General features: G+C 39.6%; 1 protein-coding gene across 4 annotated transcripts in view; it reads right to left on the bottom strand.

Moving 5' to 3' along the window:
- The window catches only part of TRPM1 (transient receptor potential cation channel subfamily M member 1), a 43,463-nt gene extending 19,531 nt beyond the window's left edge, over positions 1 to 23,932 (bottom strand). The window contains exons 1-8 of one of the 4 annotated variants that reach the window (XM_044279734.1): positions 23,794 to 23,932; positions 16,895 to 16,974; positions 15,945 to 16,137; positions 13,034 to 13,247; positions 11,464 to 11,588; positions 11,102 to 11,273; positions 9,739 to 9,913; positions 8,162 to 8,285 (exon numbers count right to left, since the gene is read on the bottom strand). In XM_044279734.1, the coding sequence (XP_044135669.1) occupies positions 8,162 to 8,285; positions 9,739 to 9,913; positions 11,102 to 11,273; positions 11,464 to 11,588; positions 13,034 to 13,247; positions 15,945 to 16,137; positions 16,895 to 16,923 (1,032 nt within the window). In that variant the 5' untranslated portion in view covers positions 16,924 to 16,974; positions 23,794 to 23,932. Of the gene's footprint in view, positions 1 to 7,214; positions 8,286 to 9,734; positions 9,914 to 11,101; positions 11,274 to 11,463; positions 11,589 to 13,033; positions 13,248 to 15,944; positions 16,328 to 16,894; positions 16,975 to 23,793 lie in introns of those variants that run through there. The other 3 variants (XM_044279733.1, XM_044279735.1, XM_044279736.1) reach the window with 3 other exon arrangements.
- Between the last annotated feature and the right edge of the window lie 458 nt (positions 23,933 to 24,390).

The raw sequence follows: 24,390 nt of genomic DNA, 5'->3' as shown, positions 1-24,390 counted from the left end.
GCAGATTTGTTGCAGAATGCAGTTTACAGAAAACCATTCACATACTTCAGAAATAACCCCGAGCAGCTACAGGAATTTCTGCAACTAATCTGCTTTGTGTGAACAACCCTTATATTATTATTGCTAAAAGTGACATTTCCCTTTAAGAAAATTATGAAAATTGCTAAACTGTGATTATTGGTTTATTAAAGGGAGTCTGTCAGGAAATCTGAAGGGCCAACTCAGTTGAATGTAATGATACTTTTCTTCTTTCTGGAGAAAAAATTATTTTAATCCATATGCAAATGAGATGTTAAGTGCAGCAAGGGCAGGTACAACCCACTGTGTCAGCCCCTCCCCTTTCCATTTTGATAGGGCTAGGATGAGATGACTATTTAGGAAACTGGTCCCGTCAATCAAGGTGAGGGAGGGGCTAGTGGAGGAAGCCAGAGGAATGAGGGGCGTACAGTGACTTGTGATTGCTCTCAATTCACTTACCTGCTCATCGACATATGGATTAAAAGAAAGCAATGGATTGAGAAGTGAAAGGTATCAGTGCATACATCTCTACAAGGCATTGTGCCTGGCTTAACAGTACATTTTCTAATGATAGATTCCCTTTAATAAAAAAAAAAACATTCTGCATTTCTTTAAAGGAACATATTCAGTGTCAGGTCCAATTCACATCTCATCTTAATTATCTCAGATCTTATTTTATTTGAAAATATCAGCCCAGTCACACTCACAAAGGGACTATGGGGCACATTTATTAAGACGCCGGTCTTATTAAAGGCCCATATCTGGCTGAGGATCCACAGAAGTTATACAGAGGCGCCGTCCTCTCCTTAACTTCAGAGCATTCAGCGCCAGTTCTAAATGTAAGACAGCTTCCGAGCTATCTTACATTTATACTGTTTTCAAAGCCTAAATCATGAATGAGATGGGCCTGCCGGCCCGTCCCCTTCCCTGCCGAGCCCGCAATTTTAGACCTGGCATGAGCAGCGCGAAGTCGCAGATAGCAGCGCAGCTTACCGTTCCACCACCCCTAATTTAGGTGTATTTCCGAATAGTAAATGACCCCCTATGTACTTGTCCCAACAACAAGCATGCATGGTAATATACTTGACATTGACATGTGTTATGAGACATATTGTGCTGGATGTGGGCAGGGCAGCAGTCCTGTGCCAGCTGACAGTCTCAGCCTAAGAATCGATTCACTCGGCCATATTTTCAGTCAGCATGCGATCTGCATTTTTTGTGGGTTGGATGCCGACCCATTCATTTCAGTGGGGCCGCCAAGATGCGGACAGCACATCATGTGTTGTCCGCATCCGCATGTCCATTCCGCATATCCTCAAAAAAGATATTCTTGTCTGTTTTGCGGAATGCAGTATCTGTGTTTTGCAGATCTGCAAAAACGGATAAGGTTGTGTAAATGCACCCTTATCATGATAATATAACCCTCTTTTGGCAGTTTGATATGTACTCTGAAAGTGATCATTACTGCTTGTGTAGTCCACTATCATGTAGGATGTATTTATATTGTGATTTTTTACTATTATGCTCACATATCTGTATGGCCGCTTTCAGACAATCGAGTTCCACACTCCAGACTTGCAGCATGAGTATGCAGCAGCCCCTGTCCTGAACTTTCAGCACTGATGGGGTCGCATAGCATTATATTGCTTTATGATGCTATGTAACCCTTATAGTTCTGGAATGTATTGGATAACACTGGCAGCATTATGTCAGTGTCATACAATACATTCCAGACTTCTAAGGCCTCTTTCACGCGAACGTATTGGTTCAGTTCCATGCATTGGGGACTGCAATTTGCAGTCCCCAATGCACAGGCAACGTGTGGTGGCTGGGACAGATCCAGACCCATTCAACTTGAATGGGTCCGTGATCCGTCCGTTCAGCAAAAAGATAGAACAAGTTCTATCTTTTTGTGGAACAGAAGCATGGATCAGAACCCCACAGAAGCATTCCGTAGTGCTTCCGTGGGGTTCCGTTCCGTGCTTCGTTTCCGTGCTTCCGTTCCGCACCGCACCTCCGGATTTGCAGACCCATTCAAGTAAATGGGTCTGCATCCGTGACGGCCGGTGCTCTGTGTATTGCGGAACCGCCGTATGCGGCCCGCAATACGCCCACGGGAGCACTACGGCCGTGCGAAAGAGGCCTAAGGGTTATATAGCATCATGAATTAATATAATGCTATGCGACCGCATCAGTGCTGGAAGTTGAGGACGGGACCTGGGTTATACTCACGCTGCAAGTGCGGAGCATGGAACTCGCTTGTCTGAAAGGTGCCTAAAGGTTGCTTTTTTGCAGGGCTGATTGTACTTGTCTGTGGTGCCGCATCCGCATGTCCATTCCGCATCTCCGCAAAAAAGATAGACCCCATCACTGCTGGAAGTTCAGGACGGGACCTGTGTTATACTCACGCTGGATTCACTGGAGCCAAGTGGAGGTGGCAAAGAACATTATATGTATAAGGGCTTGTTCACATCTGCATTGAAATCTCTGTCCAATAAAAAAAATGGGTTCCCGAACAGGAACTGTATGGACTCCATTGTAATCAATAGAGTCAGTTTAGCTCCGTTCATCTCAATTATGTACTGAATCTAACACTTCCGATATTTTTGTTGTTCTGCTCCTCCAATGGAAATAACTAGTGGTGATGTGAACTCACCCTAAAAGTTTTTGCTAAATTTCTAGCATTCAGAAATTCATCATGGAAAGATTTGATCTGATATTGTACAACGCTAGGCAAGTTCTTTCAGTGGTCAAGGTAAGGCACCGGTGTGTGAGAGAGTTTGTGTCCACTGCCCTTTATCCACGATCCACTGTTTTTGTTCCCTACTCCATGCTCCATGGTGTTGATTTAGTTATGTCTTGGTATCTGGTGTCATTTGATGCCAGCAGTTGCAGTAGAAGACTGTGAACTACAGCAGAGCGACAGTCTAGATCTATTGGGGACATGTAGCAGTGCCCACAAGATCATCATGATGCCTATATCTGTCAGGCTGCCCACAGACCATCGTCCCCGGCAGAGGGATCTGCATGTGACTGACCACTAATGGCTGAGCCGCAGCTGCAGTTACCTGTGATGTAGGCAGTACTGGTGGTACAACAGTCAGGGACCTGGGCACAGCCCCTTCAGGTCATGAGCAGCCTCATTAATATTCAGTTCAGTGTAGTGAATATTAATGAAGCAGTGTGGCACTTGGGCTCATATGGTTTGGAGGAAGGACCCTCTCCCAGCACATAGACTTTTTACTAAACAAATTTCCAGATCTTTGTTTATTTAAACCAAACACCTTCTTACAGCAGGCAGAGTATTTTATGATCACGCTACAGGCCTATCACATTGGAAAGATAGGATTTTCTGTAGTTTATTATTAAAATAAAGCACCATTTTTAATTACACTGTTTACCGATCACTATGAATAATGTGTTCACTATACTGTACGGGTTATTATGATTACAAAAACACATTTATTTATAGTTTTTACTTCATTTTTTTTATTAAGTAATATTAACTTTCCAGAAAAATGTAACATTTACCAAGATAAAAAATCTAGAAAATAAAAGTGCCATTTTAGTACCACAATTTTTAATAAATTATTTCACAGGTAATTCCTGGGAATCTAACCTGTATAGTGGGCAGCAGCTTCATCCCTTACTGTATAGAAGATCCCTGGGACTAATATCCAAAACCGGCGGTAACGCTGATTGTGGACATTCGAACAAGCAAAAACCCGGAAGCACGTGTTTCTGGGTGTGCTCCGGCTCCCCTAATTCTCGCAATTCAAATCACCCCCCCTTTCCCCAAATTATAATAAAAATATGTACACAATAAAAAAAATACACGTCATGGGCATCGCCAAGTGAAAAAACACCCGTATTATATTTATTCCATACGGCAAATGGTGAAACAGAAAAGTCAAAATGGGCAATTCAAAATTTTTGGGTCGCTTCACCTCCCACAAAAAAATAAAAAAAGTTATCAAAAAGTCATACACACCCCAAAATGGTATCAATAAGTTATAGGGGTCAGAATATGGCGATGAAAAGAAAATAAATAAATGTTTTCAAGGTTTTTATTTTTGTTCAGTATTAAAACACAAGAAAAACTCTAAGTATGTGGTATTGCCATAATCGTACTGACCTGGAGAATGAAAGTAACAGGTCAGTTTTGCCGTATAGGGAAGGTTGTAAAAACAGAACCCATAAAATTGTTGTGGAATAGTTTTTTTTCCAATTTCACCCCATTTGGAATTTTTTTTACAGCTCCCCACTACATCATATGCAATACTATTGGAATTAGAAAGTGCAATTTGTCCTGCAATAAACAAGCTCTCATATGGGTATATGAAAGGACAAATAAAAAAAAAGATTTTGCCCCAGAAATTCAGGCAGTAAAAAACAAAAACACTAAGGTCCCTTTCACACGAGTGAGTTTTCTGCGCAGGTGCAATGCGTGAAGTGAACGCATAGCACCCGCATTGAATCCTGACCCATTCATTTCATTGGGTCTGTGTACATGAGCATTGTTTTTCACGCATCAGTTCTGCGTTTCGGGAAAATCGCAGCATGTTCTATATTCTGCGTTTTTCACGCAGCCCTGGCCCCATAGAAGGGAATGGGGCTGTGTGAAAAACGCATTGCATCCGCAAGCAAGTGCGGGTGCAATGCGTTTTTCACTGATGGTTGATAAGAGATGTTGTTTGTAAACATTCAGTTTTTTATCACGCGCATAAAAAAACACATCAAAATGCATTGCACCCGGGTGCAATGCGTGAAGTGAACGCATAGCACCCGCATTGAATCCTGACCCATTAATTTCAATGGGTCTGTGTACATGAGCGTTGTTTTTCACGCATCAGTTCTGCGTTGCGGGAAAATCGCAGCATGTTCTATATTCTGCATTTTTCACGCAGCCCTGGCCCCATAGAAGGGAATGGGGCTGCGTGAAAAACGCATTGCATCCGCAAGCAAGTGCGGGTGCGATGCGTTTTTCACTGATGGTTGATAAGAGATGTTGTTTGTAAACATTCAGTTTTTTATCACGCACATAAAAAAACGCATCAAAATGCATTGCACCCGCGCAGAAAAAACTGAACAACTAAACGCAATCGCAGACAAAACTGACTGAACTTGCTTGCAAAAAAGTGCGAGTTTTACTGAACGCACCCTGAACGCATCCGGCCCCAATCCGCAACGCCCGTGTGAAACCAGCCAAAAAAATAAAACCGTCTGGGGGTAATACTGTTTTTAGGCAAGAACATCCCATCTAAACATCACATCAATTCTGTAAAGTAGCGGTAATCTTGCTGTCTGGAGTTCTATTCCCAATAGATACCTGTGAAATAATTTCTTTACTAAAAATTATGACAGGAAGATGGAACTCTTATTTTACAGCTTTTCTTTTATGGTATAACTTACCATACATTTTTCTGCAAAATTAATGTTACTAAAAATTAGAGAAAAACCATCATTATGAATGCGTTTTTGTAACATACCTACTATTAAATATCACAAAACATTATGTGTTATCCCTGTAATCAAAATAATCCAGATAATACAGGGAACACAGTATTTATGATCAGCGAATAACGTAATAATGATAAAAAGCGAATAACGTAAAAATGCTTAAAAAAAATTGCCCTCATTTAACCCATAATAAAAATTTATAGAAATTAAAATCGTACTGATGTGTATTGCAAAATGGCTGTTATAAGAGATGAGGATAAATTCGATTTGCCTAGAAGCCGAATTTCCTCGTGCTTCGTTGCAACAAATAGATTTAACCTGAAATAGTATAAAAAACAAAAATATTCAAACTTACCTGCTCCATTTGCTTGAGACGGGCCGCCAGCCTCCATCTTGCTTGAAGATCTCGGTCGAAATCCCATGCGGCGCGAGATTACAGTATCACGCCCGGCCGGCATGACGATGTAATACGTCACCACGCCAGCCAGCGTGATGACGTGATCTCGCGCAGCACAGGATTTCGGCCGAGATCTTCAAGCAAGATGGCGGCACCCGGCCCGTTGCAAGCAAATGGAGGCGGTAAGTTAAATTTTTTTATTGTTAATTTTACACTCAGATGAGGGGTACATACATGAGGGGTACAATGACGGGGGCGGCGCTATCGCAACTCCCTGTCATTGCACCCGCTTCGTACAAAAAAATGTGCTTCGTGACAAAGTAATTCCTCACAAAGCAAATTTTTGGGTGAAATTCGGCGAATCAGCCGAATTGAACTTTCAAAAAATTTGCTTGTCTCTAGCTGTTATGGCAATGAATGTGAGAGGCGTCCAGGTGTGTGTATGTGGGTTCACATGGTTTGCCAGTATGAGGCCCTGAAATTCTTAATGACGGCCCTGCGCAGTGGCGTACATAGAGAAGTAAGGGCCCCATAGCAAGGATCAAACCAGGCCCCTACACAGGACAGAAGGGTCTAAACCCTTTTCAATGACCCTTGGGCCATTTTTCCACTGCTTAATTTGTTGTTCCTTTGGAGGGTAGAGTCCTGATCAAGTTTCCACCTCCAGTAGAAGAGGAGATGATCCCAACTAAGGCCGCCTCTTGCCCTGGGCCCCATACCAGTCGCATGGTCTGCCACTATGGTAGTTACGTCCCTGGCCTTGTGTAAAGGCACCTCATGGTGCCGAATTTAGCACCTGCTCTTCACTGATATATCCATTGTGGAGCAGTAAGGCGTTAAAGAGGTTGTCTCATGATTAAAGGTGGGAATACACATTAGTAAAATGTTGATTAAAAAATAATTCAACCAAAATGCTAATTCATCAGGTGAAATTCAATACATAAACTATTGTTGAATGATAACATACCATCATTGCCTGAAATTATATGATTTACCAGCAATAGATTTAAATGGCCAAGATGTATGCTTACAGTTGTAATGTAATGTAATATCATGTATAATCCACCCTTCTAGTCTATTTCATAGACTCAGCTGACCATCATATGACTGCAACAAACTGATTAAAATCTAAAGAATGATAGGCATTTTTACTATAAAACAGCATACTATTGCCTCTTTGTATGATTCCTTCTGTATGACTGATTTGGTAAATCCACACTTGTTGGCAAATTAGACACGGCCCCGTGACCAGCTAAACATTGATGATACACAAGGAAGAGGAATGGTCCCATTGTATGGTGCATGAATAATGACACAGTGACTACTCACACTCAAGACAGACGGGACATAAAAATCTTTATTGGTGGAAGACACAAGAGTATGAGATTTTATCCATACCCAAAAATGTTATATAACATTAAAAATCATAAGAAATAAAAAAATATATATAAAATAGTTCAGTAATAGTTGCCATGCAGGCTACACTTCTATAATAAGGGAGGAATATTTTTTCACAAGAGTTAGCTCCACATGGTAAAAATGTAATCCGGTCCCACAGTAAAACCTTTTCCCCAAAAACTTTTGAGGGCATTTAATATTTGTCCCTCACATGTTGGAATTTACTGAAGCTTGGGTATTTAGTATAATCCTTTTTATTTATGCAATGGATGATAACTACTCTACAGGAGCAGTCAGGGTTACCAACTGTCCGTAAATTCCTGGACAGTTTGTAAAAATAGGAGACATTTTCTAGTGTCCATGAAAGACATTTCTGTGTCTGTGATGGAGCCTGGAATATCTTGTATAGCTTATTGTGATTGTAATTATCATTATTAGAATTTACAGGTAATGATGTCAATATAAGTGTTGTGGGCTTGAGGATACCATTGCTTATAATCTTCAGGATGTATTCAATGTATGTAGCCCTTCTCTAAGAGGAAGAAAACTACTATCAGCTAATTCAGAGACTCATCCAAAAGGAAGAGACATCCTTTTATTTTTTTTATTTTTTTAGGAGTCTGCTTTTAATGGTATGAGATAGTTTTCTTTCTTCTGGAGGAGAACAAAGTTGTCATTTTTCCCCCAAGCATATCTCTATATAGTGCTAGATCTCTTCAAAGAGAACGAGTATCCTTAAATCTGTAGGATGTATTATAGCTTTACCATTTGTCTATAAAAATTATTAGCTATCCGTAATTTTTTTTATAAATTGTGGGGGGGAAAAATCACTCATAGTCTGCAAGAAGTCATAAAATGGCTCAGCACTAGAGTCTATATTGGTCTTACCAGTTCTTTTTTCTTCATACATTCCATTAGGACGATGAAGAGCTGGTGAGCCTGATTCCGACTGTAGTTAAATGTTTTCTGAACTGTAACAAGAAGCTGATCACGAAGAGATTCACTGATTATCCTAAAAAAAAAAACACAGCAAAAATAGAGAAAACACGTTTTGTTACTTATTTAGCGAGCATTCATACTCATAAGGCATCAATGAGATGCTGCTGCTGGTGTAGCCTCAAAATCATAGCCATATTCACTGCTCTCCGAATAAACAGTCCTATATTTATCGTGAAGGAATGTGAACATGAACCTACTCCACAATCTGCATGTGCTGACGTGATGGCACTCTCACACCCCTATGTGTTACATGTCTCACGAGCAATGACCTATGTGTTACTCACTTATTTAACTGCAATGGTTTGTTCATTTTTGTTGTTGCAAGATACTCAATAAAAAGAGAATTGATCAAACAAAGTAACTAACTACAAAATGGCAGCAAATATAGCAGCAAATATAGCAGCTGTAATTTACAAATCTAAAAAATTGTCATCTCTACCTCTACAGTGCTGGTAAATTGGACAGTGCAGTGTATCTGTTTAGATTATATCAGAAGACCTAAAACCTCAATGAATGTTTTGTAACTTTTTATATATAAGATTGTAAGATGTGTAAGGGAGGACAGATCAAGTTCTCCAGAGTGAGAAATGTTATTTGTAACCGCTCTGCACTATGGCCAAGAGATAAATATCCTGAACACGGGACTCCCCTCATCCCATTCACTCATATAGGGCTGTCACGTAGAAGTGAATGGAACGTGGGACAGAAACATGCATGGCCACTCCATTCAGAATGGGGATTCAGGAACCCCTCATTCTTCGGATTGTGGGGGGTCCCTGTGGAGAAGCGATCATTTTTGTGGGATAACCCCTTTAACTCAGAATTCCTTTATAGAGTAAATGAAAAGTAGGCAACACTTTCATGATGCAATGATCTCATAAACCTGGTTATATTCTCTATAATTTTCATTTATAATTTGCCTATGCTAAACTGTCAGCAGTAGGTTGGGGTTGGGGAGAACAATACAAACATACCTTTTGTAAAGATTTTATCATCAGTAATACTGAGAATATGAACTTTTATTTTAACAAATTCTGCCCGCTCAAGTGCCCAGAACAAGGCTTCACAGTGAAGTGTTCTCTGCTATCTGCATTGAGCTGCTTCCCAGTCCCTCCCCTTTGGTTGGATGCTACATCTGTCACTCAAAGAAGAGGGCAGGGGCTGTAAAGCAGCTCACCGCAGAGAGCATTTAACATTCAGCCCTGGGAAACTCTGGGCACTTGCAAGAATAGAATCTAGCAGAAAAGAAGTTCATATTAACACTACACCTGATAAAAGTTCTACAAAGAATATGTTTGCACTGTTGTGACTAGCGCCTGTCTAGTGCTGTCAGCAGTTTAGCATAGTCAAAAACTGCTGACAGACTCCCTTTAAGTAAATACTGGAGATAAGGATAATTTCACTACATGCAAAAGGACTTTTGAATCATAGAAGTACTCTACATACTGTATAACAGAAAGTCCTACCCTGCTTCCTCTGAGTATTTGTGGGCAAAAGATAGTATGTCAGAGGCTCGCCCACTTCCATCGCAAACAACTACAGGGATAGGTGGTTCTTCACGCAGGCATTCAAGGACAATGGAAATAACATTAGGACCTCCTTCCACAATGAGTGCTACCACGGGTACACCTTGTCCTAGCCCTAAAACATAAAAAATACACTCAGCTATTGTTTAAACCTGGATGACAATAAAGATGGGACATAATGCATGATTTTGTGCACTACATAATGAAATCTATACATGTATAGTGGTCACATTGGTGCGGGAGATGACAGCTGAGCATCCCTTTGCTGTCCCTGCCTCCTGTTATTCCCAGGCATAGGATGACAAAGGGAAACCCATGTGTCACATTTTCAATCATACCCTAGAAATTCAATGTTAATAGGTCATAATATTTACATATGGAAAACCATACATACTAAAATGCTGAATTGTTATAATTTGTAAACAAATCTTGATCACATGAAAAACATAAAGGGGTTGTCACAGAGTCAAGCAGGTCTCTTAAATTCCTGGACAACCCACCTTAAGATAGAAAGTAAGTTACCCCCTGCCATGAACATTGATCTACTTGCATAAGTGGAGCATCAGGAGTACTATGAAGAGTAACCTAGAATTCCTAGAAGTGACATCACTTCTCCCTGTCACATAATATTAAATCATTGTATTTCTTCACTCTCATATGCACACCTATATCTTAACTATGTATGTCCATGCTTTACTTAAAGTGTAACTGTAATTTCTGATTATTTTTAATATAGTGTATGGACAGGGCTGTTAAACATTTTTGTAATATACTTTATTAGGGAAAGGTGTTTCTTGTTGTAAAGAGTCTTCTTGGCAAAGCTTTAATAAGAGTCTGTCTTCCGTCTTCAGTTCAAATCAGATAGGTAGGGTGATGGACAGTGATAGGACACATATACATAGTCAGGGACTGGGGTAGTGACAAGAGGCAGACTGTAATCCTATGTAAAATAAATTACACTCAAGTGTCCGACTCCCCAGCACACAGTAGAGCGCTGAAGACAGACTTTCCTTAGAAATGCTAAGAAGACTCTTTACACCCTGTTTTCTAGTACAAACAAAATCCATCCCTGGTTCTACACTATATTAAAATACACTATATTATATAAACTGAAACGAGTCACACTTTATGTACATGATGTGTAACTCACAATGGAGGAGTTTTCATGGATGTTATGACAGTTCACTGATTGCTGGGGGTGGAAAGGGATGCTTAGGAAAAGATCTTTACTGCCAGGAATAGATGTAGTTGTGGAAATACACAATGGAGGAAGAATGCTAAATATCTGCACGATCACACTTACTAGTGTTGATTTTCTGAAGTGATATGTGCTTTTCTAGCTGGCGTCTTAATTTGACTTCTGCTCCATATTTTCCAAGTGTTCCATTATCCGCTAATATGAAGTGTGTATGAGTATTATTCAATACAGATAGTTTACTCAGAGGATTAGACATGGTTTGATAAGGTTTTGTAACCTGTTAGAATGAATAGAATGAAATCAATGATTAATATACTAATATTTTACTATTATTATTATTATTATTAGTTTAATATAATTAATAGAATATTTTTAGAACATTCAAGTTTTGGTTTAAAATAAATACAATCAAGAAAAACCTAGAGTTGCAAACTGCGCTACTATTCTACCACAATCATATTTCTTACATCTTTTCCTATAAGATCCTCCTTGTTTTCCACAATACCCCAAGGTGCAATTCCTATGGCACATATTCTTCCTCTGGACTTGGAAGAGTGATCTTTCAAGGCATCGCCCACATGACGTATTACACCTGCAATAAGTAACGGTAACTTGCAGCATTATCAGCACTGCATTAGTGTACAAAGATTATCATACTTGTATTCAAAACCAGCATTTTTTCCTCACAGATATTCATAATGTTATAGTTTAAACTAATGATACTTGATCAATATGCCTATAAATGATTCAGATTAAGGTTGGTATTTGCCCAATGATAATATTTTCTCATTTTTACATAGTTAATACGGTTAACAAAAGACATAAGTTCATAAAATGTAACGAAGGAATAGGTGAGGATGTAAATAATGTTATTTACTTTTAAGAATTCATCTAATTAATGTGCACTGTCGCTGCTGTGACCACGTCCTGAGGAAGTCTATTCCACAGATTCACAGTCCTTACAGTAAAGAAGCTTTGACGCTTCTGGAGACTGAACTTTATCTGCTCCAGTTGCAGGCAGTGCCCCCTTGTCTTTTGAAGGCATTTTACATGGAACAGCTTTTCACCATATTTTTTATATGGCCCATTTATATATTTGTATAGGTTAATCATGCCCCCTCTGGGACGTCTCGACTAAATACATTTTATTATTTTAATCTTTCTTCATAACTAAGACCCTCCATGCCCCTTATCAGTTTAGTCACTCTCCTTTGTACTTTTTCCAGTTCCAGAGCATCCTTTCAATGGACTGAACTGCATATTCCAGATGAGGCAGCCTCAAAGCTTTGTAGTACAGGATCTGCTTTTTGTATAGAAACAGCGTCACTCTTGTCTATAGGTTGTGCCTGGTATTGCAATTCAGTCTTATTCACTTGAATATGACGGAGCTGAATCCATGGACCAGAGTGGTGCTGATTCTGGGAAAAGAAAATCCAAGTCCTTTTCATATAGTACATTTTATACCATGTTTACTGTTGCAACCATTTTACATTTTGATCAGGCACCAATGAGATCTGCCATATATTAACTCTTAATTTGTGACAGCCTGCCTCTGCGAGCACCAACAAACAGTAAGATCACATATCTATATCTAGGGTCTCTGCACCTCTTCCACTGGCAGTCAAACTGTCTGTAATGAGCACCACTTGTCAATATAGTAAGTTAATTGGTGATCATTTACTTCATTCTCATGTTGCAGTTATCGTGTGATTGTTCATGTGACTGTTCATGTGATTGTTCATTTCCCACCCCCTTATACAGTTAACAATATTATCTATAGAACTACCCCTGTTTACAGGATAAGCCATGCTGCTAAAAAAGCAATTTTTATGTCCGTATAAAAGATCAGATCAACGACAAACAAGCGTTTTATCATCTGTAGTTCAATAGCCGGGACTGTTTACACGGAGCAATGATCAGGAATGAATGTTTGTATGAACGATTGTTAGAGTGATCATCTCCATGTGTAAAAGTCTTGGACTGTATCATACTATAAGAACTCCACCCAAACTAGCAGTCATTTATCAAAGTTCTTACCTGTACTGACGCCCCCAGTGAATATCCAGGCCCCAGTGGTCATAGCAGCTTTGATTAACCCTTTCCCAAAGACTTGCTTTAGTTTAGGCTGCATTTCAAAGTTCTGGAGTCCACCATGCACAGAGATTAGAAGCTTAGGGAGTTCTAGCTGCCATTCTTTTACCATGAGGTGAAGTAGAGAATCGGGCTTTGTATCGTAAGATACCCGGATATACTATAAGAAGACAATCACCATAGTAAAGGCAAGATTAGGATAAGATATAATCCATTTTGTGGTTCTCACTATAAGATACAGTAAGGATATTCTGATTTTAGAAAGAAACAAAGAAACATTCCCTGCTCTTCAGAGATAGCTCCACTAGTGTACATCTGCTGGTTGCTAATGTAAACACTTCTGTAGCATTCTCTCGTGGTCACTTATACAGTCATTTCTTTGTGATCAGTGGCACGCCTAGTCCTAGTAATCTACTCTGCATGGCATGTTGTTTTCTCTCCTGACACGTGTTTTAGTAATTACTTGCATACCCCTTAAAATAACAGCTCTGGAGTATCTTTTCAAATATTGCATGATGTGGCATTCCTGTAATTTATTTTACAGTTTTATGAATCAATTACCACCAGGTTCATCTGGGTGTTACCAGTTGGGGACGGGGGTGTCTGACACTATCCACTCAGTACCTCCAGTGTTAGGCTGGGTAGCGACACCCCTAACTGGTAACACCCAGAAGGAACTTTATTGAAGACTGCTGGCAATTCATTCATAAACAAGTATTAATAATAGAGGAATGGCACAACATAACCTTTCATGAAAAGAGGCTCCAGAAGTGACATGGTGAATGCAATGCAGTATCTAAAACAGACATGTCAGGAAAGGTTACAGGTCCTCTTTAAAGGGAAGTCGCACCCAATTTAGAAGTCTCTAAATGTATATTTTTTTTAGATTAGAATGTAAAGTGTTATTGCTATTTGTGCAATTCCCATGTACTATATACTATGTCTCCACATTTCAATTTAATTCCCATACTTGGGCAGCACGGTGGCTCAGATAGGGAACTTAGGGTACATTCACACAACTGTATTTTTGGCTCCGCATCCGTTCCGCAATTTTGCGGAACGGGTGCGGACCCATTCATTTCAAAGGGGCCGCAAAAGATGCGGATAGCACACAATGTGCTGTCCGCATCCGTAGATCCGTTTCGCGGCCCAGCAAAAAAGATAGAGCATGTCCTATTGTCCGCAATCGCGGACAAGAATAGGCATTTCTATCATGGGGCCGGCTACGATCACACGGCCGGTATACGTGTTCAATTTGCGGACCGCAAAACACATATGGTCGTGTGAATGTACCCTTAGATTGTGAGCCTCATTGGGTGACAGTAGGATGATAATATCTGTAAAGCGCTGCGGCATATAGCAGCTCCATATAAGTACGTAAAATAAATAAATACTTAAAAGTATTTATCAGTGTAGGATACTAAATCTGCTGGTCACAGCCTTGTATTACCTAAACATCTTCAGTACTGGTTAGCGTCAGAATTCATCCATCCTATTTACTGTGACAAGGCTTAGGTTTTACATGAATGCACCTATTGTGTGAGTCTCAGGGGGATTAAGAATTGTGACCCCTCTCACCCCCACCACCCCCCAAGCAAGAATCTGTGCCCTGAGCCATAATCTCTGCAGCCTCTCCATTGGTTAGGTGAGAGTGCCAAAAAATACTGACTTTGCTAGAACAAAACTACAAGACCATGCAGAAGTCAGAAAGAACAGAACCTGCAGGAGACCATATACTAATCAGCATGATAAGGAAATCTTAGGTTAGATAATGCCTTTTAATATACTGACTTCTATACATCACATTGATTGCTATTAGCAGCTCCTTCACTTTTCTCTTGAACTAGTTTTGATAACTCTCAGGCCACTATTTGGTTAGTATTTTTAAGCCAAAACCATTTTCCATGATACTTTTTCACCATAGGTTCCACACCTGGGTTTGACTTACAAATACTGATGCAAAATACAAACGTTTGAAGCCTTGGTGACAGATTACATCAGATCAGATCATATTAACACCTTACCATATTCTTGACATATAAACGACAGAAACCTTAATGGAATATGAAATACAGCATGTGCAACTGACATAACACCCTGGGGGGTCACCTGGCCTAGAAACTTACATAGTCTGTTGTCCCCCTATCCAATGTGCCTCTAGGACAATACATCGGTGCATGCACAGTTTTATATTTGTTCTATGCGTCCTACTGTGCTGATATAGCATCCTGGATGCACAATGGACGGGGCGACAATGGTACGTTTCTGACACATGCCCTGGTTTTTGGATTTGGAGCATGCAAAATAGAGACAGAGGAACAGGGGTGCACATACAGTCATGGAGGGGTTGATCAGTTGATCCCCTTCCTAAGGGCTTGATTTCACTTGGATGTTCTGCAGGACATGTCCAGGGGAAGATTGATTGTTTATGTTCGAGCAGTTAGTAGAGAACAGTGAATTAAAGTTAGGAAGCATACTACTATTTACACTGCTACAATGTATGCTTAATGCACTATATTTATAGGTACGCGGCCAACCCCTTTAAAATTCCTTGTACACCACTGCTCCCTAGTTTGAGATAATGAGCCTTTATTAAACGTAAGCATCACTCATACATATAAATTGGTAAACTCTAGGAAATTTATCAAAAGTAGCCTCAGTTGCTCATAGCAACCAATCAGATTCCACCTTTCATTTTCCAATTGAGTAATGAAAAATAAAAGGTGGAATCTCATTGGTTGCTATAGGCAACTGAGACTGTTTTCCTCTACTACAGCTTTGATAAATCCTTACCAATTCATATGTATTTTTCTATTTTTCTTTCTCAGTTTTAAAAACTACCATTTGTCCTACTTACCATGGCCTTATTTGAATGTCCGCCTCCCTGGAACTCCAGTATTCCGAATGCATCTGTGGGATTCAGTTGGGTGTGTTTACCTATAGACCATTTTTCAGGCACAGCTTCCAGTTTGTTGTCTTCTCCAGTCTTGTTGGCTATTGCATTCTGAGGAGGTGGGACATGCTGCATAATGAGCTGACCACAGCAACATCTGAAAGCAGTGCACCAACAGTTTATGACAGATCCATCACATGTAGACATTTTATATGATACCATGAATTTCCATAGTCCATAAATGTAAACCAGCTCACCTTACAATCCACAGCTCTGTGCACGGAACGAGCCAAGCCAATCGCTCTTGTAGAATATAACAAGAAAAGATGGTTCCAGCACTTGTAATAACTCAGTTGCCTTTATTTATTTCTTGTAGCATGTAACTCACATGGACACAAACCTTCAACCCAGTATGGTTGACGCGTTTCGAACACAACACCTGTGTTCGAAACGCGTCAACCATGCTGGGGTGAAGGTTTGTGTCCATGTGAGTTACATGCTACAAGAAATAAATAAAGGCAACTGAGTTATTACAAGTGCTGGAACCATCTTTTCTTCTTACTTGAATTTCCATGTCTTCTAGTATGATAGGAATATCTTTAACAATGAGATCTGAGTTTCAACTCCTAGTGATTACATCCAGATAAAATACATGGATTCACAAAAGAATTGCATACATGGACAAACCCTAATAAAGTGTTATCATAGGAATTTCTCTTTATGGGGATTCCTGATGTGGCCCTACAAATGAGACAATAAACCACAGACTGCAGTGTCACTCATTATATGACATGAAGTTAATGGACGGGTAGATGACTGAATAAATCAAATGATTGAAAATATTAAAGTATAAATATAATTATCAATTGGCATGCACATTTATATTAGATACAGTGGGATAACGCGGCAGGCACCTGTTGCTGTCTTTGCTGTTGGCAACCATGTAGATGCATTCTCTTTTGAAAAATGTCTTTTCTATCCAAGCCTTTTGACCCTGTGAGAAAAAGAAACAGACATTTTACGCTACGTGAGAAGAACTTGTGTCCCCTTTCTTGGGTAATATATATGTCATAGTGCCGAGAAATTTTTAATTAATTCCTCTATAAGGCTACTTTCACGCTCACGTTTGGTGCGGATCCGTCATGGATCTACACAAACGCATCCGTTCAGATAATACAACCGTCTGCATCCGTTCAGAACGGATCCGTTTGTATTATCTCTAACATAGCCAAGACTGATCCGTCTCGAACTCCAATGAAAGTCAATGGAGGACGAATCCATTTTCTATTGTGTCATAGAAAACGGATCTGTCCCCCGGTTCAGTTTCATCAGACGGACACCAAAACGCTGCAAGCAGTGTTTCAGTGTCCGCCTCCAAAGCGGAATGGAGACTGATCGGAGGCAAACTAATGCATTCTGAGCGGGTCCTTTTCCATTCAGAATGCATTAGGGCAAATCTGATCCATTTTGGACCGCTTGTGAAAGCCCTGAACGGATCTCACAAGCGGAAAGCCAAACGCCTGTGTGAAAGTAGACTAAGAAGCGTTCCGTTGTTGATTATAATATTGACTTATTCATCTGATGGTAGACCTGCAATAAATCTAGACACTCACTCCACCAAATGTTTGTTTGAAGCTTGAGCATATAACCTAGAAAGGAAGGATTGACCTGTAAAAAGCAGTGGAAACCTTAAAAGGAGCACTCCGGGCACAACCGATACTCTGTGTTACATCTAGTACCAGGTCAGAAGAGGCGGCACATGGCACATAACTGTCCCTTTGAATCCCAGAGTCATGCACCGCAACCTCATGCCGTGCATTAGGCATAGCACTGTGTATAATGTGTGTAGGTAGGGCATGCATGACTATAATTCAAGCTATCAAGTTAAAGATAATTTATTGACACTTCCCACTGCCCTCAATCCTCGTCCTGGGAACAGTGGTCCACATTTAGGGCTGTTTCACACGAGCAGATGCCGTGCGTGGCATCCGCTCCGTGAAAGAGTGCCAAGACCCGATGCAGACTGCAGAGGCACGGAGCATTATCAGTCATGTTAAAGCTCCGTGCCTCTGCAGTCTGCATCGGGTCTTGGCACTCTTTCACGGAGCGGATGCCACACACGGCATCCGCTCGTGTGAAACAGCCCTTACTAAAGTCCTTGAACCATAATTCTACTTTAAGCTGCTCCTTATTTTTAATGCAAATCCATTTAGAAACATTTATTATTAATTTGCACAAAAAGAATCTATGATTGTGCCTAGAGAATATCTAGAAAGGCGTTGTAAAATGCACTTGGTTTATAAGTAGTACGCAACAGATTTCTGGTGCAAAATAATAGTCTGAAGTAAGTCAACTTAGGCGGTGTTCACATCACGCTTTTGTCCTATGTTTTACATATGCATCAGGAAAAGATGCAGAAGTGCAGTACACTACGCTTTTCTATTCCTGCAGAGTCCGGCAAAAAACCATATACATTAAATGGATATTTTTTTTAACGAAGGAACCCTATGGTGACATATGCTACTGTATGGCATATATGTCATCCGTATATGTTAAACCTGGGACAAAAATGTGAATGCAACTTAAAAGGTGCCTTAAAGGGTTGTCTGTTCTTGGAGCTGACACTCCCTGGGGTCCCCCCTGAACGTAAAAAAAACAAAACAAAAAAAAAACACAGGCCTCCGCAGTCACAGCGACTTGAATGCTATATAACAGCAGTGATGTACTATTTTAGCCGCTGTGAGCACTGAGGCTTGCAATTGGCCACAGCAGTCATGGGACCAAGTTGCTTTCTGTTCCTGCGGGGAGCAAAAGCTGCTGGGAATGGGGCAGTGGTGGGACTGCAGACAGGTGATTGGGGGTTTTTATGTTCAGAGGGACATGGGAGGACCCGGAAGGTTGTCAGCAACAAGGCTGAACAACCCCTTTAAAGAACATTGTTCAGCAGAATCAACCCTCTTAAACCAGGCACAAAATCACAACTCTTTTGTTGGAATCCCTTTTAGAGAAAAAAGCATTTTAATTTTTATGCAAATGTGGGAGGGTCGCAGCCTCTTGGTGCACCTTAGTGGCTCCGCTTTTATTCTCTGTCAACTTCCCTCTCTCCTTAATTGACAGGGACAGGCATTGGCAATGGAGGTATGATTTTAGTCTGCAGGATCAGCCCTATTAGGCATAGTTTAAAAGGGTTGATTCTGTTGACAGATGCTCTGGAAAACTGTCTAACTTCTTGCAAGATGCGCAAAATCTGTCACACAGTGTGTGCCACTGTGATAAATTTGGTGCATCCTGTGACTGCCTGGTCTATAATTATCCTGCTTAACTATAATGTTACAGCATTGAGCAATAGGACCGATGGTACCTACTGACAATCTTTCTTGCCCTCTGCATGGTGAAGGTGTCTGTAGGTCTGTGATGGCTAACCTCTGGAACTTCAGCTGTGGTAAAACTACGACTCTCAAGATGTTCCCTTGCTTTGCTGTTCTCAGAACTCCATAGAAATGAATGGAGCATACTGAGAGTCGTAGTGCTTGAAGTTGGAGTATGGGGTTTGAGAAAAAATCTTGATTTAAATTCAAAATAATAGCAAAGGTTGGCAAAGTAATGCCTTAGAACAGTAGTCTCCAACCTGGGGCTCTCCAGCTGACAAGGAACCAAAACTGTGAGAGACACACCTTGGAGACCACTACCCTACAATAACATTTTGGTCCCTATAAGTTTGTGCTACTTTAGTGTATCACAAAATGTCTGTAAGTTTATGGTGATTTCATTATTATATATTTATTGAAATTGACTAGAAATTTTCATTTCTGTTACATGGTGAGAAATATATTTCTGTAGAATAAATAACTTAATCCTGCTGTATACTTTATAAATAAATGCTGTAAATATCAATGTCCTTCACATGCCTCTATTCTCTGAAAGGCTCATTGTAGCCTATAATTTAAAAAAAAGTAGAGAAGGAGGATCTCTCCTGCCTTGATGATGAAGAAAGATAAGAGTATAATGGGATGTATCACTGACTCTTATGATACATCTTCCCACAGTCAGAATGGGTGAAGGCAAGAACATTTTCCAGCAAGTTGGCCGTTACAGTGTCATTAAAGGGAACCTGTCATGTGGATATTTGATTATAATCTAACTAATTATATACAATCATTAACTACTAAAAAGTCCCTTAGATGTATTCACTTATTGGTGTGACAGATGGTTACCTCATAATATACACACAAAGATGCCGCATGCCACATGCTAATAAGCTGATTCGAGTCCAGCGTGATGTCAGTGAGTCCAGCGTATATTTAATTCAGAGCTGTAGCCACTCCCCTGCCCACCTGCTGCTGATTCCTATGGAAAATAACTGTCATTCAGCAGCAGGTGGGCGGGGAGAGTCAGGAGCTCATGAATATTCATGTCTCATCATTATCAGCTGGAGCTTTTCAATACAAGATGTTGGCAGATTGACTTGGTCAATTAAAGAAAGTGACCCAGCATTTTGCTAAAAGAATCAGTCACTTATTTATGTTGTCCTTAGTTAGGACACCATAAAACTGGTGGCAGGTTCCCTTTAAGTGCCTCCGATTGACAGATGAACATCACAAGCTTGATAGCTCAAATGTTGATGATTCAGTAAACCCACAATGGATTTTAAAATATGAGCGATTCTGTGAAAGACAGTACAAAATAGCAGTCATTCTTCAGAGCCTAATTGTCTTGTGATGTCCATCCATCACAGTGTCCATCACAGAAGACTGTCTGAACAGTAATTATCAAAGGTCTTACTGTACAAGATGATTGTTAAATGGGTTGTAGGGGATCAGGGAAAAGGATGCAAATTTTTATTTTACTGGTACATTGCCACTCTTATCCATAGTTTGTGTCTTGTATTGCGGCTCTCCTCTATTCAAGTGAATAGGGCTGAGCAGCAGTACTATACCCAGTCGACGGACAAGAGTGATGTTGTTTCTGGCAAAATAATAATAATTTTTTTTCCTAATCTTTTTAACCTTACATAATTGTTCCGATAAACTTTGTATATGTCTTGTTTCATATCTACTAAGTTATTAGTGAATAAGCTCTACATTAGATGTAAAAGTAAGAAAGCTATCGTAATTCCTATCCTATGTTTCCATGCATGCCCCACTTATTGAAATCCATTGGAAGATGGTCAGAAAGGTGTCAAGCACTCCAATACATAGTCAGCCTTACTTACTCCAGCTTCTGGAGTTTCACTCTCCTTGTCTATTTAATCCTCTTACCGGCAGCTTGATTATAATCCAAATACTTCAGCAAACAAAATGCTTTGAGAAAAAAATGTACTTGGTGTGAAATTACATTTTATACAAGATTTTTTAAATATTGACAATTTCATATATCAATGACAATTATAATAATTTATGATATAGGTTTTCTCTGTTTAAAAAAATGGGTTAAAAAAACTAAAATTGCAAAAGTGTGGAATGTACTTGGATTATGACAGATTAACTGCAGTGGTCAGGCCGAAGGCCGAAGGAAAGCTATTTTGCCTACAGAAAAACAGATATTAGCAGTAAGATCAAGTCTCTAGCAAATGTCATGTTAATTCCTAAGTGATTCCATCTATTCAAACTAATCACTTTGGTCTACAAGAGATCGCTGGCCATTTTAAGGCATGATAAGTGAACTGCTAACTATGGGAAACAACATAGGCTTATTGAATTGTACTATTCTAGAATGCCCATGGGTTTAATGCTGCCACCCATGCACCCACAGGATGTATTATAGAATATAGACATTACTTAAGAATGTGACAGTGCTAAAAGTTTGACCACAACATGCATTATTTTCCCCTTTATATAAAATAATTCTGTCTTATTGATATGTATATTCGATTTGGGTTCACAGTATATACAAATTAAGTTGTAAAACTAAATTAAGTTGTAAAAACTAAACTAAAGTCTAAAGTTGATCAAAACTGACAATTTCAATCAAAACAGACATTTGTCAGGTAAAATTTAACAATGTACCATTGTTTTAGCTGATCAATGGCAGCATTATTGTCTGAAAGGTAATTCCAAACGACTACCGCTCTAAAGGCTCCATTCACACGTCCGCAATTTTGTTCCGCATTTTGCAGAACGGAATTGCGGACACATTCATTCCGCACTTCCGGGTCCGCACTTCCATTCCACAAAAAGATAGAACATGTCCTATTCATGTCCTATTCTTGTCCGGCAATGTGCGGTCCGCAAAATGCGGAACGCACATTGCCGCTTTCCGTGTTTTGCGGCTCCGCGGCTCCGTGCGAATGTAGCCTGAGATCAGAAAGATCGTTCGTCCATCACCTCTGCTTTCACTGTACATGTATGGCCAGTTTGAACAACTAACATTCAATATGGACAAAAATGTGTATGACTGTGTCTGTGAAACCATGGTTCACCAGATGATTGTTTTTCAACTGCTGTTCAACCAGCTTCTAATTATGGTTCTGGTAAAATTGATGCTTTACCCTTTAGCATTCAGATCACAATCTAATGAAATGCCTATAGTTTACCAGGGCAATCATATGATTGTGCTGTTATGAGGCATGAGCTTTCATGTGACTGGCTGAAGGAAAGACTGAATAACACATTGTAAGTAGAATATGAGACATGTAACTGATAAGCCCAGTAGGTGGCTTGTAGAGCATGTGTCAGTACGGCATTACTGCATACGAATACACACACACAATATTAATATTCTGAAGCTACTTTGAACCTGACCTGCCTGAATATTGTCGGTTTATGTGGCGTAATTTATACTGTATGAGATGTCATGTTACTGGTTCCCTATAAAAATTGCTCTTTAAGGGCTCATGCACACGACCGTATGTATTTTGCGGTCTGCAAAAATTGATCTGCAAAAAATACGGATGACGTCCATGTGCATTCCGTATTTTGCAGAATGGAACAGCTGGCCCCTAATAGAACAGTACTATCCTTGTCCATAATGCGGACAATAATAGGACAGGTTCTATTTTTTGCAAAACGGATATACGGAAACTAAATGCTCACGAAGTAACTTCCGTTTTTCTTTTTTTAACTTTCATGTGCATAAGCCCTAAGAGTCATATCTAAACATGACCAACTTTACAAGATTCTGCCTTTCACCTATAAGTCTGCTACTTAGTAAGTAAGATAAAATATTATTACCAATATTAAATGTTAGTCAGTTCCTTTTTATTTGGCAGGTTTTTGCTAGTTTTATGCCTATATACAGTAAATATATTGATATGTTAAAATGCAGTGTGCACATTGGTGTTAATCCAGGTATGAGAGATATATCAATGGTGATTATTATTTAAAATAATGTTTATTAATTATCATCATGAGACTAGTGATGCTAATGTGGACTAAAAATTTGACATAATAATAATAAAGTTTAAAAAATTATTCTCTCTTCTGTCCAAACATGGACGTAATAATAAGAATTTTCTTAATAAAATGAATAAAAAAGTTCCTAATTATTATTATAATTGCCCCAAAATATTTCCAACTTTTATTTATATTGTAGCAACTAATTCTGCATTCACAGCAACCTATTTACCATTAATACTTGTACTATTATTTCTCTCACAATTTCAGTTATCAATACTTCTATACATCACAAGGTTTACCATAGATAGATACTGTGCAGTGAAGAGTGACAAAGAAAATATGAAAATTTCCCACAAATTCAGACAAGGAAATATTTAAACTTACAATATTCTAGATATAAGCACCAATATGTCTGCATAAGAACACTTCTAAACATTGATTTTAGGAGGCTGTTGATATGGCCTCCTCCTGTCCCCTACCTCAAGAATCCTGGATGACCAGGCTGTTGCATCTTGCCTTGCTGGTTGCCTTCTGGAAGTTGACGAGAGTCCCTGAGGAGAAGGGGTGCCGACACTTTAAGAAGAGAATCTCATATGATAAGCATGTGAGCAGCCTCTTTGTCCAAGCCAATCTCATGACTGCCTTTGAAGGTAATCCTTTACCAGTCCCATGATCCATCTCCCTGCCCAGAGGGTATTTTCATCTCATGGTGGAACAAGGCACAACAAATCTACTTTGATAATGCCCAAATCTCCAATTTGTTAAACCTTCTGTGTGACTATAGTAACTGGAAAAATTCCTGCTTTGCAGAAGGAACTCTGAAACTTCTAATCTGAAACTTTGCTCCCCCTGCTTAAAAATTTCAACTTTATTTGCATAATTGAGACAATTGGACATAATAGGCCCTTTCAGGGGTCCTCATTAATCTACCCATTCTTTTAGCAAGGAGAAAAGAGGTCACCCTGCATTAATTGCAGCTAATCCTTTCTAAAAAAAAAACTAATTTGAAACTTTACTGAGATTTCTGCATGAAATACTCAAATTGTCCAACAATCCTCCATCAAAACCTAAGACTG

This window comes from Bufo gargarizans, chromosome 2, assembly GCF_014858855.1.
Source record: "Bufo gargarizans isolate SCDJY-AF-19 chromosome 2, ASM1485885v1, whole genome shotgun sequence".
In the NCBI taxonomy this organism is placed as follows: domain Eukaryota; kingdom Metazoa; phylum Chordata; class Amphibia; order Anura; family Bufonidae; genus Bufo; species Bufo gargarizans.
The sequence above is the reverse complement of the archived record's forward strand: the minus strand, read 5'-3'. Positions and strand labels throughout refer to the sequence as shown.